Here is a 15,368-nt window from a genome sequence, read left to right as displayed (position 1 = left end):
ACACCTTCAGACGCGACAAGAGTATTTATTCCCCCCAAAAAAATGCATTCCCCTTCTCTTCCCGACGATCAGTAATTCTCCTAACAACTCCATTTGCCCATCCGAGATGACAAAGTTGCTAAATTTCAAATAGTACAGGGGCAAAATTGACCCATTACCTATGATTAAGTATGACATTAGGTGCTTCAATCATTCAATGTTGTACTTTGGAAACAAGGAAAAAACTAATACCAAAGATCAACCAACACAGATGAAGGAAGAAAAAGGGACATTTTGAATAGAATAACTTAACAAAATTCCACTAGATGTACAATTACCGCAGGCAGTCAATTAGAACTGTCAAGATATAGAATATGCTGTAACACACTCGAACAAAATTTTGTTAAATGTACATTCGTGTATATAACCCCCAGAAAACAAAGGGCTTAAATATCGGATGAAAATGGAGAAAATTTTTGCCTAAGCAAATCCATTTGGTCTCTCCCCACTTTTGGCAGATCTCTTCTGTATATCTGCATCATAATGGGCAAAGGCAGCATCTAAAGCCTGTAAAGACACGAACTTTTCCATGAGATCGAGTGGATAAACCGAAGTGCAGCAAGAAACAAAATATAACTCCTCCATAGTAAGCACTTCATTCAATTAAAAAGAAGATCGCGGCATCTTCCATCAGGGAATGCCAAAATGCTAAAAGTCCAGCCAAAATAACATTATTGTCTCAAATATCTCAAAAGGGAAACTGGAGAAAAACAAGAGACCTTAGAGAACATAAAATGTCGGCATAACATGGTTGAGAATTAAATTAAGCAAGAGTACGATTATTCAAATGATTTTGCTGCAGGGAGAGTACTCCCATACTCTACTATTAGTGGTCCTGAAGCCAGAAGTTAACCTGAAGCATTGGCTGTACAAGAAGGGAAACTTGATGCCTGAAATCCGATTGCACAGATTCCTTGATCTCCTGAAAGTCAATAGAAAACTTGAAAATTCAAACAAACAAGAAACAACTCCTCAAAAACAATATGCTGAAAGATAGCAAGAATTAAACACTATCAAACTGCACCTACAGGATGGCAATGGAGTTGCTGGGCAGGGAAGCGATTGGCTTCTCATGCATCAGCCCTACCACCAAATATTTCCCAGCACCAGCAGCAAGCACCTGGTTTGCTTTGTAATATCATTTTATTAATTTACTTCATTGTTCTTTTTATTAATCTAAAAAGATTTTAGATTTTTTTTTACCATACAAATACCGGTAGTTCGTTTTTCCATTTGCTTGTTCTCAGTCATTTAATTAACCTGTTATTACTACATCAGTCTTTTCAAATGACGATGAGAGATCATTAATATATTGATAAAAATGATTTCTCGAGAATGTAAAAAAAAGTCATATTCAAAAGATTCATGGAGAGTCAGCTAATCTCAAAACCACAACCACCTCTAAACTTAGAGACATTTTCTTATTGTCACAAGTGACATAGTTCCATGGTGAATTGTTTTGTTTCTAAAATCAACCTAAACAATCTATACCAAAGCCAAGCTAATCTAAATAGCACTATTGATTTATCTTCTGCTTTAGATTATTCACTTTGTACTCAAACATGAAATTGAAAAAATTTGCACGACATATTTTCAATACAGGCCATGCTTTATTTGGTGCATTAGAGATTTAAAGACAAATGAAAAAGAAAAAACGAAAGACATGAAGAACCTGCAATGAAACTGCAAAAGGGGGAAAAAACTAGAAAGTGCATATTTATCCATTTGCAAAAGATTATTACCTGCAACTTGGGGTATATCTGAGACATTGCATCCTTTAATCTAGTCACCTGTCAAAAATGACAAGGATCAAAAGAGGCCAACAGATGGAAATCTTTGTTGAAAATGATTCCATATAAGAAGGAAAAAACATGAACAAAATGACAAAAGTATCATGTTTTTTTCCTTCAAATAATCAAGAAATCCCCGAGGGCCAACAACAACAACAAAATACAGTGTAATTCCACAAGTGGAGTCTGGGAGGGTAGTGTGTACGCAGACCTTACCCCTACCTTCAAGAAGGCAGAGAGGTTGTTTCCGGAAGACCCTCAACTTAGGATAGGTAAAATCCTCAAGGGCCAGTGGTGCACAATTAGAAATTCGATGGATAATGGGCCGCCTCTCTACCCTTTCCACTTAAATAGTACCAGATTTTGTGTGCATCATTGGAGGAAAATTACACAATAAAGTTAATAAATAAGACACTCAAAATTTTGGATATATACCCCTGCTTACATGGAGCTACTAGCTCTCAAGACTAGGCTACAATTAGCCTGTGAAAGAAACTTCTTAAATTTAGAAATCGAAACTGATGCTACGGATATCATTTGCCTAATTGATGGAGATACTTGTTCAATGTATTCTAACTTGGTTACTGAGTGCAGGTCACTACTGAAGAAACTAGAGAATCCGCCGATCAAGCATATCTTCAGGGAAGGAAACAAGGTTGCTCACTTTTTGGCCACCCAGGGATCCAAGCAAGCAAACAATAGCCCGTTGTCTCTTTTGGAACAACCGCCGAGTGCTTTTTTGAAAATAGTCCATGACGACAAGATTGGCTCTACTAAATGTCTAAATCTAGGCTTGTATCTAGTACTGTATTTACTAGCTTAGTTGAACTTGGGAACCCTTTTGTAACTTGCAATCCAAATGTAAACAGCACGGTGGCTGTATCTACTGATGAGCCCAATGGGATGCTAGCTTTATGTAATAGAATTAGTTAATGAATGAAAATTTCGTATTTCTACCAAAAAAAAAAAAGAGAAAAAGTTTGTAAACACTAAATCTTTCTTTTGGACCGTAACGCACATAATTACGCCGGCAAGAAAGAGGTGGTCTAAAACATTGTTGATATTTAAAACGTCAAAATTCAAAAATGTTACCTTGGTGTAGAAATATTTTGCGGTTATTGGATAAGATGACCAGAAGTGCTTCAATAATTCCTGAATTGATGTCCAATGCTAGAAGTAAAATGAAAATTATCAATCGTCATGATTAACAGAATTTTATGAGCGGAATAATAAAGTCTGGTCAAATATTTCAGATCCAGAATAACTTAAATCACCCTGTAAAAACAACTCACGAGTAATAGTTCATCTTTCGTTGCACTAGGCAGCCGATCTAAAACACTCTCATGGGGGTTCTTTCCCAGATGATACTTTGTACTCGAGATATTCTGACTAAGCCCGTTGAGAACCTATTAACAATGATTTAAAGTTCAACTTCTCCATGACAATAGGATAGCATTCAATGGCAATTTCCTAATTTAAAAAAAGTGAAAATACCTTGAGAGCTACTTCTGGACTAATTATTGGTTCGGTCAATCCTTGTGAATTTATCTCGGAGATGGAGTTCTTCAGGGAGCAAAAGGCATCTTCTTTGCTCACATTAAATTTCAGCTGTCTTGTCCCTGTACCACCATCCCCCAAAGCCTTTATTGCATTTGCTTGCTGAGAATCAAAGTAATCCCGAGGATCCTGATTTAGGAAACAATCGATGTATTAGATAATCCAATGAATCATGATTAATGGGAATTCAACAAAACAGAACTGATGAACGCCACACCTTGATACTTAGCAATGCAACTGGTGGCTCATGAGGTCCCTGAAGATCCTCAATTTCAGCAACTCGAGAAACTTTAGCTATCCGTTCTCTATATGCACTCTCATCAGACACTTCGGCAGCTAGTTCAGCTATTCCACCAACGAAATGACTTGTATAAGCCTTTTTTGGCTAGGAAGAATGGACAACTGTATGGAGTAGTAAATACATTTTACCCTGATTTGTCCTGGTGAATGCTTCAGCAACAGATCTTGTGTCACCCAGCTCAACATCTTCCCAGATTGGTGAGACAATAAGAAGGGCAAACATCAAGTCAAATATGAAATAATAGCAACTCAGTTTAAACAAAGGCAGCCAGAACCACTAACCCACTATGTAAGGCTCTCCCTCTCCCAACCCTAAGCTGCAGCTATCAAGGACATTCACATAGAAGACACAACAATGATGCATAACAGAGAACCAGTAGTACACACATAAAATCTTAATCATTTGCACCCGACATAGAGAAAACTTCAGTCTGCTTCACAATTTGTCTCAGGGAAAGGAGTCTAAAAGAAACTACTCAAAAAAAGGACGGAGTGGTGTTAACGATAGAGCTTGTTAAAAAAGAAGCTTACCTATAACTCTTCCTCGAAGAACTACTGCTGCATGCTGGTTGAGGTACTGCGAGAACGACCTCTTGAATGGTTCATACTGTGGTTCCAGAATCTCTTTAGTTTCATCCAGAGGTAGCCCATGATCCTATTTTTTACCATGGCATATGAATATGTTAGCTCCATTTCACTTTTAAGGGGTTATAGCAAAGCAGATACAAGAATAGGAGGTCCTATCCACTACAAATATGTTTTCCAAGGTACACAAGCTATGCAAAACTCAGTGTAACCGGAAGAGGGGATGTTTGGGAAAAAAACATATCGTAAGCAGTATTGTCTCATTAAGAATCCACCATTTCACTGATATCTCTCAGATTTTATATCCACAGACACCATGATCACCACTTTATAACTAGTCGAGAACCTTACTTTTTCTATCAAAGAACATTATGCTTCTTAGTTCAACGCATGGGGAAAAACATGGACAGCAAATCCTATCTAACAAGATGATTAAATAATAAAGTTTTGTTGATGTACCGGGAGATGCATGTAATCGTCACCTTCATCTGCTTCCATGTCCAGAGTTGGATCCACCCTTCTGATCTGAAAAGAATACAACTTCTGTAAAGACTTCTGGAAACACTTCTCCATCCACCTCTCTCAAGGGAAAAGAGAAAGGAAAGAGGGAAACAAGAACACTCGATGGAAGTCCTTTTAGGATGGATGTTGTTAGAAAACAATGAAAACAGTAATCATCTAGTGCACACACCTTCTTACGAGCTTCAAATGCTAACATGTCATCTTGCTTCAAGAAAACCGCAAGCTCCTCATCTTCAGCAGCCTCAGCAGCTGCTGCAACAATATTTTTTGTGCTGTGGAGGTATTCAGCTCTTGAATATTTAGTCCAGAATTCTTTTTCTGACATCTGAGAAAGAGAATATAAGCAAAAGACGCACCATGCAACTGACAAGATTCAGAATTCAAAAATCCAACTTGACTGATAAAAGTACAATGTGAATCATTCTCAGATAATCGCTGTCATCATAGGTGGCTTTGGGTGTTTGTTACCAATTAGTAAAGCAGTTTAGATGGACCTGTAGACGAATTATGATAAGGAAGCAAAGGGGTTATCTTGTCCCACTCCTATATTCGATTGTAATTGGAAAGGTTCACTAAAGCTTCAATCGAAGATGCTTGAATGATCTTAAATTAGGTCAACTTTTGTGGACAAGCTAAGCATGCATATCTGTCTCAGCATGCTTTTGCGCAGGAAAAGCTCACAAGATAATCGGATTGAAATCCAATGAATTGTCTATACCGCTTGCTGACAATACTTTTACCTTGCCCGGAACAAATTTCAAATATGCTTGGCGGACAGCTGGTTTCTCAGCAAAAATCTGAAACATATTCAGCATATGATTAGACAGTATAAAACAGTGTTATAAGTAAAAGCTACCGATACTTCTTTATTATAAAGAACCTTGAAAAAGCTCAGTTGTCAGCTTCTGTCATTTAAATTTCATAACCTAGCCTTCTAATATTACATTTTCACGAACTGTGGGAAGAACATCAGAACTAGAAGAATTAGAAATCTATTACAGCAACTTTTTTTTGAGAACTCCATTACAGCAACTTCAGACAAAGAATGAGGCGTAAAGAGACCCAAAGATGGATTCTTTTTCGTGTATATTTTTGTTAAATTTTGATTACTGAACAGAGAATCTGACTACATCCTAGAGCCAATAAGTAGCGGGGAATGGGCTCTGCAGAACAGAAAGCACTGCACATATCGTACTAGCCTGTTGATATGCCATTTTAATTTTTTTTTAAAGATTTAGCTCTAAAGAAACCAAAGATTGTTAATTAAGTTCTGGAGGCACAAGTATAGAATATTTCTGATGTAAATTTCAGAGAAAAAAATTTATAACCCAAAAATCTGCAAGGGCAATTGGACGTAGTGGATAAATCAGAAATACAGAAAGAAAGCAATTGGGCCAGAGAATGCGACTGGCACGCTTTGAAACTCGGTGGATAATGGGCCTGCCTCTCTAACCCTTCTCCACTTAAAACCAGACTTTTGTCTGCGGTAGGATTCGAACCCCACACATCATGTGTTGCACTCTTACCATTAGACCAGAACCCTAGGGACCAAATTTCTTAAAAATTTAAGACAGATTAAATTCTTGGAGCTAGTTCAACTTTCAACGTTCAAACCCTGAAATCTGACTCATGTATTGTTTAACTTTATTTCTCTAACTTTCTGGCTCAAAGCATATACTCAAAAGTTTCAAGGTCATATTGGCCTTCAGAATTTTCCACATTTCTGTGCATTGCAGAAAATTTTGGAATCTCAGATTCTTTCCCTTCTTGTGGTCAAGTTATGGCTTTAGATAATTAGTGTCAAGAAACAGCCCAGAAAGCTAGCTCCTCTGATGATTTTGCAGTCCTGTTTGGATTGGGAACAAGTTGTGTAAACTCTTAACCACAGTGATGCTTTGAAGATTCAATCACCAGACCAATTTAAGTAATTGTGCTTAAGCCTGAATTGTACAATGCAAATCCAGCCTTAAGAGATGATGCCTGGAAGTTCTCCTTTTTCTTTTTGGCTGAGAAAGGGTAAATATGGAAGTTCCCTTTTTTACCTCTTCACTTTTTATTCTATGTAACTGTAACTCTTCAAAACTACAATTCAACCACATCTGAAATGGTTTTTGGTTGCCAAATGTTTTTGGGCAACATTTCCAAATACAGAAACCAAACTTATTTGGTTTGCAAAACCTAATTATTTTGGTTTCAAGAATAGAAAACTCAATGGCGGTGGCATTTGAACTTGGCTGTGGTTTAGGTTTTGAAGGATTGGTTTCAAAAATGAGCTTGGCAGCATTTCTCAATTACTTCTGAAGCTAATTATTTACATTTCCAAGGAGGGTGTGAAACTAATGTATTTTAGTTTCCAGAAAGCAACCTAATTTAACTACTTGTGTTTAAAAAAAAGACATAACCCAAACAAAATCCTACCACGCGATTGTTGCTCGAAAACATTCCTAGACAAACACCTTTTTGCGTCATCACAATTCACAAGCCCAGAAAGTGGGAAGCATCAACCTACCTCCGCTCTCTATTGTCAAGTACGGGTTGGCAGCACCCAGCTCAGTATACAGCATTTTTTCTTGCTATTTTGCTGCTCCAGCCTGAACCCTCTAACCCGATAGTTCCAGTATATTTCTCACTTTGACATCTCCTCCTAATCAGATCTAGAAGCCATTTTTTTATAATGACCTAAAAGGAGGAAGTGTCCCATCCTTGACCTACATCGTCTAGACTATGAACAAGAACAACATGCATTGATAGTGACCTTATTCAAGCTGAGTTTCACTTCTTCATACTGTTTGAATAAGAATCAATTTAACCACTTCATAAAACAAATATGGTTACCTGATGAATAACCTCCGGTGTCAAGTTAAATGTAACTCTGTTCGTCTGAAACAACAATGAAAAAAAACAGGTTGTCAAGCTTCACGATCAATGAGCACAGAGGTCACCAGTTCAAAGGGGAGCGGGAGAGAAGAGACTGCAGAACACATTTTCGACAATACAATGTTTAAAGCCAAGATATTTGCATTTTTATCTGCTTCTAGTCGTTTATTAGCAAAAGGAGTCAGAAGTTCATTGTAACACTAAGCATCCTTCAGAATTAAGATAAAAAGGACCTGATCAGAATTCAAGAAAATCACTTTTGCTTATACATATCTTGGAATAGAAAATACAGCACCCTATCAAAAAAATGTGAGCCATGTGTTCACACAAATATGGTAACACCCAGACCAGGGAGAGAAGATTTCTCTCTTACCTGACCATCAGATAAAGGTTTAACACTCCACATGTCATTTTTTAAAGCCACCCGTTGTTTTGGCTTCTTGATATCGCCCTGTTCCAGTAGCTTCTGCAATCGATTGGCAAGATAGAATATAGTCAAGTCTATAGGAAGCAGCCGCCAGCTGCTTAGGCGTCTAGGTATATCTCAAAAGTTTTAGCAAGAGTAATGATTTATCATGTTTATAAAAAATAATCTATTTAACAAGGTCTTTCTATCTACTAACCTTCCTAGCGGCCCAAAATTCAGCCTCTGATAGAATACCTCCAATGACCAATTGCCTGTGGAGTTTCTGCAATTCACTGCCACTTATACTTTTTAGTGATATCACAAGAGAAAATAAAAAGGTCAAGATGAAATGCCATTATTAGAAAGAAAAGGAGCAACAAAAATTGCAGATTTTAAGCAAAATGGTAGCAGTTACAAGACACATTTACAACGTTAGCTAGCATCACAAAGGGGTTTTAGAAAAAGCCCCAGTCTTCTGCAACATTGAACCAAAAAGAAAAGAATAAATTCCATTCACCTATTATCCTGCAGTAACTTAATCCGACGTCCCATTTCTGCTGCACTGAGTTGTTCATCATGTGGAACAGCAGGTTTTTCAGAAGCAGCTTTCACAACTTCTCCACAAGCCGCAATTGCAGAGGCTGTTCAAGGGCAACATGTTTGTAAGTACACATAATGTTAAAAATACCAACTGGAACATCCAGGGCAGGGTATCATATAGTAACCACATACTCTTTAATGGACTAGCTGGTGTTGAACCACTCAAATAGTAATACAAACAGTGAAAAAGAAATATTTAAGACTTCCAAGAAGCCATACTCTAATTTTGATACTTCTATCTTATAGACACCGAAGCAAGTTAGACAACAAAGAGTCACTAAACAGAAAACCAAGACTTGGCTCGTATATAATAACTAATGCCAATTATATATACATGGATTAAGCAGCAATTTCTTATATCCTGCAGTGCTCTGATGAAAGGCTCAAATTCAGCACCTAGCCAATTCTGCACTTGCATGCAGGAGCAAAGGACGCGTGGAGGAAAGGGTTGTCCAATACCACGAGAAGGCTGGTCTCAGCCCATCTCTGCCGTTTTACAAATTGTTTTGCATCCTCTTTTTAAACCAAGATCAACTCAATGACTAATGACTTCATTGAGTTCTAATCTAACCTTGCTGGGCTCAAAAGGAAAAGCAGTTGATCTTTTAAAGTGTAATTAATATTAGCCCAAAAGGAAAAGCCATCAGGAAGAAAAATAGAGAAAGCAAACAAACAAACTCAAAATCTCAAAAGAAAACGAATGTCTACATGTTAGTTGTTACTGGCTAACTATCCAGAATAATCAAGTACAAACTCCATACAGCTAGTACGTGAAAACAAAGAGCAAGCAGATTTGGTCACACACCGCAAAAAAGAATCAACAACAAGACCCCCAAAAAACAAAGTCCAGTATATTTCAAGTTTTCACATATTTGAAGCAGAGTGGTCCACTAGTAGCTGGATGATGAAACTGAACGATATGAGTCAATGCATGTCAGAAGACTAACCAACGAATTCTCGACACTTGTCGCGGTCCGGGAAGCTATCAAACTCAAAAATATAACTCCTGCCCTGAAAACGATAGAAAATGGACCATATTTAGTTGCAGTACTCAGATCAGTTAGCAGTTTGTAGACTTCACCAGTACTGGGATGAGTCTACTATTTCTAGACTTCACCAGACGCAGAGAAAACAGTCATACAAGAAAGTGCTCACAAATCAAATTCTTTTGGTAATCATAAATCTGAACCTGATCGTGCATGAGATTAAGAAGAGCCTGCTTACTTGAACCCTCTTTAGAAGACCTGTGGCCTGAAAAGAGAGTTCAGACAGTCAGACAGACAGAGAGAGAGAGAGAGAGAGAGAGAGAGAGAGAGAGAGAAGCGAAGAGAGACGTCAAGTGTGGACAGCACATTAGTAATGGATAACACACACAAAATTTATTATTAAAGTAGAGTGGAAAGAGGAATTGCAGCCTAAATATGTATATATAATTAAAAGCCAGAAACAAAATACGATTAAATAACTTCAAGTGACACCACTTGAAACAAATACTGTGTAGCTAAATTGGTCAGACACCTCATTTTTCTAGTGTAGGTCGTTTGTTCGAAGCCTGAAAGGTTCATCTATTATTTCAAAAGTTTTGTGCCTCATTTACACAAAAAAACAAATTGTATTGAGCAAGGGTCGAACTGTTGACCTTCAGTTCTGTAATTTTTTGTGACAATAAATTATTTGTTTCCATGGTTAGTAGTTGTACTATTTTTCCCTTTTTCCTTCCATCTTCTTTATAGCCAATAAAATTGATTAAGAACATTACTTTTAGTGATTATTAGGTACTTTACAACAACAACAACAACAACAACGACCCACTATATTAGGTACTTTATATAGAAAAATAGTATTTAGTATTTTTTTGGTAATTAATTTAGTATTTAGTATTATTTTTAATGAGGCTATTTTGAATACTTTTCAACAAACAAAATTCATCGAAAAGAATTGTAGTAATATATTTGAGTGTGTTTTATTAATATGATTCAAATTGTATTCTTTTTTTTTATATGATGTTGTTTGTAGTGTTTTGTTTACTGTACACTTTTAAAGTGTGACACCCCTTTATGAAAAATTCTGCGTACGCCATTTATTGCAGGCAACAGAAAAATCAGAATCAAGGCAAAATATCAAAGAGATACAAGAACTGACAAAGAACCAAAGTCATACGATCGTCTCCTATAAATCAACTACTTTTAATTGACCGAATATTTTGCATCAACTAAGTACTGGGAAAAGAAGTGCTGTCAAAGGGGGGAAAAGGATGGAGAGGAGCACCTTTAATCAACTTGAACTCCACATTAAGCTTTGTCGTGGATGTTGGGTCATTCGGCATGAAGAAAAACCGTTCCTTGGTCTACGCACAATAGAAAAGACAAACTAGCAAATCAACAGTTTGTTGCATCAACAACTGCAGTAGAATCTACCATACAGATCAGATAAAAAATTGAAATTCATAGTTCAAACCATCTTAAAGAGGAATTTATTATTCTGAATCAATAACCCATCAGGTATTGTGTTTTTTTTTTCTTTTTTCGAATTAAAAGCCCACCCAACAAAACCACAAACCAGGAGCCCAACAATGCCTTTTCCCACTTTTGCACCATTGGTGACTCATACCCCGTCCTTGTGGTTGAAGATGGAGGGTCATTATCAATAGACTACCTTACTTGAACAGGATTTGTTCTATAGCCTCGTACCACTGTATCCTTGAATTCAAAGGAGGGTGCTTACCGCTAGGCTATCCCTCTATTGTCAAAATTGCATTTTTTTTTCATGCAAACAAAAGTAACAAGAATGCATCAACCATGCACTAGTTGGAGTCGATTATTTTAATGTTCAATATCCATTCTACTCGTATTTTAATCAGTAAAAGAGATTATGTTAATTCATACAATGAAAGAGATCAACTGTTCTAAGCAGCAATCTGCTGCTAGGTAAAATAAATAGATACCTTTTCGCAAATTTTAGTCACTTATTCCACATATTACTAGAAAAAGATGTTTACCAGTCAGTTACCTGACCAATCACTATTCTCTCTTTTTCACCTCTTTCTACCAGCTCCGTGTATCAGTTGCATTCCTGTTATGTTTATTTTGTTCAACTTATCAACTAGATCTCAGTCCCAGACCAGTTTATGTAGTGATATGAATCTTCTATCAGGTCGGCTCTAGTTGGGATTTCTCTTTTGTTTTCTTTTTATGATGCTGGTGTTCTTGAGAGGACCTTCACATCGACTGTTCCAACGGGTACCTGCTACCTGCTACCAAGGGCGGAGCTAGTGTAGGAGTTAGAGGTTCGGCCAAATCAAGTAACTTTGGTCTAAATCCTGTATTTGTCTTAAGAAATTTTCAATGTACAAATTATTAATTTAGAACCCAGTAACTTAAACGAACTAGAATGTTAAACCTATAAGCTTCAAATCCTAGCTCCGCCTCTGCCTGCTATCTCCCATCACAAGTATGGAGTAACTCTACCCACCAAGGTTTAATCATATGAGAAAAAATCATCTAGTATTTGTCTACTTGGGATTAGGATCATTTATTGTTAGTGCTGCTTTTTTTTAGGGGGGCGGGAATGAGAAATCATTGTTATTTTTTTCCCCTTGTTCATGGCCATAGGAAACAAGTACACAGCTCAGTCATAACGTCCATATGAATACAAGGGGGTTCGGAAGGAAAAAATTACCAATTTCAAAACGCCAGGAACGCCAGGGTCCTTGACTGAAGATTTGTACTTGGCACGCTTAACGACCTTCCCATCGGCCATAATCGAATTGTTCAAAATTTACAGTATTTTCACAACACACATCAAACAAAACAATACAATTTGGGTATATTACGGACTCTATTAGGATCTAATTCAATCATTTGAATTTACAAATGTTCATTTCTCAAAGCTAGGGCAAATGTGAACTCGATGTTTTGGATTGAGATAACAGTGATTTATGGAAACGGAGATCTAGGGCTCCGATGTATGGGTTTTAGAAGAGAGGGGAAAGGCCTACTTTAGTCTTTCTCGGCGCCAACTGGAGAGATCAGTCGGCCTCTGGATGTATAGATTTTACGTGTATATATACTCTCCACTGTGGTAGACGATTCTGGCTTTGTTTGGTTGGTTTAGGGAGGAGCATGTTTGGTTGTTAGATGAATTAATAAAATAATACTAAAATATTTACAAAAAAAATCTATACCAAAATAACTATATTAATACTAAAATATAGTAATAGTTATTAATATTAATAATACGTAGATCAATTCTAAAATACCAAAATGAACTTTTATAATAGTAAACAAATTTTACTATTATTTATAAATTATTTAAACTACTTTTATATTTAATGTGCATTGGTTGACAATGGTGGTTGATCTCGTATGCACTTGTGTGGCCGATACCATTATTAATTAAATATTTATTGAAGAACAAGTTTGATCACATTAACGTATATATATTTAATGAATGTTGTGCTACTTGCTTCAATTACTATTACAAAAGGAGCAATATGACATCCTAATACAAAAAGAGAAATTGTAATTGTAACTTTTAACTTTAGTAACTTTGAGCCTGTGTGGGCGGCCATATAGGAATTGAATTTGGGTGTAATTGGGTGTAATTATACTGTTTGGCCAGGTAATTACGTGGTTAGCATGAAATTTGGTATAATTGGACTCTTCAATTCTTAAGGGAGGAGGTGAGAATTGGTGGTAATTACAATATTGGGTTTTAGTTTCTTTCCTTTTGTTTTTATTTCAATTTATTTTCTTTATAACTTTTTATTTCTATTTTTTTTAATAATTTTTTTTTTACTTTTTTTAAATTTTAAAATATGTTTTTCTTTGTACATCATGCATATTTTATTTCTCCACCTTTACTTCTTGTGATTCCGTGTAATTTTTTATATTTTCTTTTTATTAATTTTATTGTTCTATTTTTGAAATTACACCTACTAATATTAGAAATAATGAGTCATTAACAAACTAGGCATATAATGAGTAATGCAATTAAAGTGAAATTTCGTTGTTGAATATGGTTATAAACTTATTATGTTTTTATGATCTTAATTTGTAGTAGAACTTACTACTATTATGTTGGAATTTGACAAATGTTAAATTATTTTTTTTTGAATTTTAAAATTGTGTTATATTCATGGTTCCAATTTATTTGTTTTAGTAGTATTGGCTCACATTGTATGTTGTTCATTTTTTAGTTAGAATTGATAGATTAGTTTTGTCAAACATTTGAATAATGTTATGACATTATATTTATAAATATTATTTTATCAAACATGAATTTCATGATGTTCTTACAAAACGTATGTTTTTAGTTTTTGTAAGTATCTAAACTAAATATTATTAATTTGGAAAAAATATATAAATTATTTTTACAATATTAGTTATAAATATACGATTACTAGTTAATGTATATTCACGAAAAATATACATCTTAAAATATCGATTATAATATCATTTAAAAATTTATAAGCTTATATTTATTATATTAACTTTTAAGTTTTAATAATTACTTTATTTAAAATTTAATTTAATTGTGTAATTATATTTGTGCAACCAAACAGTAAACTTGTAATTATACTATGACAAATAAACAGGTCGTCGTAATTACACAACTGTATAATTAATAGGCTTTATAATTACTACCCTAGTAATTACATCAATTCCAATTACCTGGTGGCTTTCCAAACCCTAGCTAAAGCAACATTTTCACAACCTCTCAAACTCTCTATGAATGGGTTAGGTATAACATTTTTAGAAAAATATGTACATATCTATCTTTGTGTAAAGAACTTATTAATTTGTACGTATAATCAAGGAATTTGCGTGTATAGATTACGTGTTATTATTTTCACACATGTATATGCAGGGGCGGACCTAGATAGAGTGTTGAAAGGTCACAGGACCCCGTTAGCCTCGGCAAAAATCATGTATATATATGGCTGTATGTATACGGAGGACCCCTAATATATTTTTCTTGCCCCCCTTGAACATTAAAGTGGAATGGCGAGGCTAGTTTTTGGACGGCGCTAGTTCCTTTCTTTACCTGTATACCTGGGTTCGAAACCCACTCTACAACTTGATTGTTTGTTTTCTAAATTGTTTTTTTGGTAACGTTTTCTTATAAAAAAAAATCATAGATACTTACCACTCCTTATTTACTAGTCAATTGATTTATAATTTTTCTATAATCTCTTTCTGAATTAGTTTATTTTTATTACGTAATTGTCAATTTAGTCTATTCCTTTTTCGGTCCTTCCCTCACCCCCCCCCCCCGCCCCTTTTTAAACTTTCTACTACCCCCTTACTAGTTTTTTCTTCTATCTTTTAAATATTAGTTGATTATTAGTACATAATAGTCAATTTATTTTATTTTATTTTCAAATTTCTCACACTCTCTTTGCTTAGAACTTTCTCTTTTTTGAAAAATTTATCTAAGTTGTAATTTTTTATGAATTAGCAAGATATATATTTTCTCAATTCTAATTAGTGATACCTAAACATTTAACTCATATTTTATTAGCTACAATCACACCATGACATTCTATATAAACATTTACATATTAAAATTTAAACCCTTTCCCTTTGCATATGAAAATGCATAGAGTCAAGTATGAGCCCATGTACTTTTATTATATTAGTACCAAATTAATGATATTCGATAATATTAAATTTGTATTATATTGATATGTT

At 35.3% G+C, this 15,368-nt stretch overlaps 1 protein-coding gene across 2 annotated transcripts; it reads right to left on the bottom strand.

Moving 5' to 3' along the window:
- Positions 1 to 251: 251 nt before the first annotated feature.
- On the bottom strand, positions 252 to 12,708 carry LOC104211237 (general transcription and DNA repair factor IIH subunit TFB1-1). Of its 2 annotated transcripts, none has more exons than XM_009760263.2 (20): positions 12,355 to 12,708; positions 10,945 to 11,023; positions 9,866 to 9,927; positions 9,624 to 9,687; positions 8,594 to 8,717; positions 8,294 to 8,369; positions 8,044 to 8,136; positions 7,629 to 7,673; positions 5,534 to 5,590; positions 4,963 to 5,118; positions 4,731 to 4,796; positions 4,218 to 4,341; positions 3,816 to 3,872; positions 3,604 to 3,731; positions 3,324 to 3,515; positions 3,122 to 3,235; positions 2,922 to 2,999; positions 1,782 to 1,829; positions 893 to 961; positions 252 to 546 (listed from the first exon to the last, which is right to left on the bottom strand). In XM_009760263.2, exons 1-20 carry the CDS (start codon positions 12,433 to 12,435, stop codon positions 460 to 462), a joined length of 1,800 nt encoding a protein of 599 aa, XP_009758565.1. In that variant the 5' UTR covers positions 12,436 to 12,708; the 3' UTR covers positions 252 to 459. The 2 variants fall into 2 exon arrangements, with proteins under 2 accessions (XP_009758565.1, XP_009758566.1); XM_009760264.2 differs by lacking the exon at positions 12,355 to 12,708 and adding an exon at positions 11,686 to 11,799.
- Positions 12,709 to 15,368: the final 2,660 nt, after the last annotated feature.

This window comes from Nicotiana sylvestris, chromosome 8, assembly GCF_000393655.2.
Source record: "Nicotiana sylvestris chromosome 8, ASM39365v2, whole genome shotgun sequence".
In the NCBI taxonomy this organism is placed as follows: domain Eukaryota; kingdom Viridiplantae; phylum Streptophyta; class Magnoliopsida; order Solanales; family Solanaceae; genus Nicotiana; species Nicotiana sylvestris.
Note: the sequence above shows the minus strand (reverse complement) of the source record. Positions and strands in the feature narration are given on the sequence as shown.

Coding starts and splice junctions, on each gene's coding strand:
- LOC104211237 (XM_009760263.2), bottom strand. CDS start 12,435: ATGGCCGATGGGAAGGTCGTTAAGCGTGCCAAGTACAAATCTTCAGTC. Junction 9,688..9,865: donor TTAATCTCATGCACGATCAG/GTTCAGATTTAT, acceptor TATCGTTTTCAG/GGCAGGAGTTATATTTTTGA. Junction 8,370..8,593: donor AAGTTACTGCAGGATAATAG/GTGAATGGAATT, acceptor TATAAGTGGCAG/TGAATTGCAGAAACTCCACA.